This window comes from Mustela putorius, unplaced genomic scaffold (genome assembly GCF_011764305.1).
Source record: "Mustela putorius furo isolate JIRA1106 unplaced genomic scaffold, ASM1176430v1.1 tig00003896_pilon_pilon_pilon, whole genome shotgun sequence".
Lineage (NCBI taxonomy): Eukaryota > Metazoa > Chordata > Mammalia > Carnivora > Mustelidae > Mustela > Mustela putorius.
This window is the reverse complement of record NW_025422045.1, coordinates 4,338,649-4,340,426: the sequence shown is the minus strand read 5'-3', so window position 1 is coordinate 4,340,426 and position 1,778 is coordinate 4,338,649. Positions and strand designations below refer to the sequence as shown.

Here is a 1,778-nt window from a genome sequence, read left to right as displayed (position 1 = left end):
GTTCACATGCTCCTCTCTCAAATAAATAAGTCTTTAAAAAATGTGCATACCATCTGATACAACAATTTCACTTTCTAGGAAATTATTCTGGAGAAATAATTGGACTAATTTAAAGAGAAGTGTGAATAAGAATGTCATAATGTTTATGATAACTCAAAAAAATTGTAAGCAGTCTAATATCTAATGGTAGAGAATAATTAAGGAAAATTTGAAACCTATAGTGAAGTACTATACAGTTGGGCGCCTGGGTGTCTTGGTTGGTTAAGCGACTGCCTTCACTCAGGTCATGATCCTGGAGTCCCAGGATTGAGTCCCACATTGAGCTTTCTGCTCGGTAGCGAATCTGCTTCTCCCTCTGCCCCTACCCCCATCATGCTCTCTCTCTCTCTCTCAAATAAATATATAAAATCTTTTAAAAATACTGTATAATCACTTAATAAATTAGAGTTGCATTTAATACTCCAGAAATATGTTTATATATATATTTGTTGCTAAGTTTTAAAAAACTCAGGTTTTCATACTCTGTATAAAATGGCTCAGTGGGTTAGGCCTCTGCCTTCAGCTCAGGTCATGGTTTCAGGATCCTGGGATCTAGCCCCGCATTGGGCTCTCAGCTCGGCTGGGAGCCTGCTTCCCTTTCCCCCTCTGCCTGCCTCTCTGCCTACTTATGATCTTTCTCTCTCTGTCAAATAAATAAATTAAAAAAAACCTAAAATAAAATGATCTCATATCTTGTTTAGAAACAGATATATTAATTTAAAATCCAGGAGAAGCTGCAGGATGAGCTCGGAGCATGGCCAGCAGCCGCAGCCGGAGGGGCCGAAGGGGCCGTGGTGATAAGAAGTCCAGAAGGCGAAGCCGGCGCAAGGAAACCTACTCAGTGCATATCTACAAGGTGCTGAAGCAGGTGCACCCAGACATTGGCATCTCTTCCAAGGCCATGAGCATAATGAACTCGTTTGTGAATGATGTGTTCGAATGTCTGGCTGGTGAGGCTGCCCGGCTGGCCCAGTACTCGGGCCGAACCACACTGACCTCCCGGGAAGTCCAGACGGCCGTGCGCCTGCTGCTGCCCGGGGAGCTGGCCAAGCACGCTGTGTCTGAGGGCACCAAGGCCGTCACCAAGTACACCAGCTCCAAGTGACCCGGGGCCGAGCGTTTAATAAAGAGTGAACTGCTCCCGTGGAAAAAAAAAAAAAAAAAATCCAGGAGACCATGAAGCTTAAATGTTAACAGTAGTTACTTCAGATAGTATTTTTATAGGTAATACGTTTCGTTTTTCTTCATTTTATGTTTTATTTGTTTGTTTTACAAATAATTTATTAGCTAATCAAAGGTGATAATATAGTAGTTATTTTGGAAGGGTGTTTTTTTCTTTGAATGTTGAATATTAAACAAAGTAAAATAAAATAAATGTTGAATATTTTGGGGTCCCTGGGTGGCTCAGTCAGGCATCTGACTCTTGGTTTCAGCTTCGTTCATGATCTTGGGTTGTGAGATTGAGCCCAACATTAGACTCTATTCAGTACAGAGTCGGTTGGAGATTCTTTCCCTCTCCTTCTGTCTCTCTCCCCAGTCTCGCATGTGTTCTCTCTCTCTGTCAAATAAATAAAATCTCTTTAAAAAACGTGGATAGGGGCGACTGGGTGTCTCAGTGGGTTAAAGCCTCTGCCTTCGGCTCAGGTTATGATCTCATCGTCCTGGGATTGAGCCCTGAGTCAGGCTCTCTTCTCAGCGGGGAGCCTGCTTCCTCCTCTCTCTCTGCCTGCCTCTCTGTC

At 43.2% G+C, this 1,778-nt stretch overlaps 1 protein-coding gene across 1 annotated transcript; it reads left to right on the top strand.

The window, feature by feature from the left end:
- The first annotated feature begins 780 nt into the window (after positions 1 to 780).
- LOC101692168 (histone H2B type 2-E1-like) lies at positions 781 to 1,438 on the top strand. The gene is given in 2 exon segments (XM_004758783.3): positions 781 to 812; positions 814 to 1,438. Coding segments are annotated over 2 exon segments (363 nt in total). The 3' UTR covers positions 1,145 to 1,438.
- Positions 1,439 to 1,778: the final 340 nt, after the last annotated feature.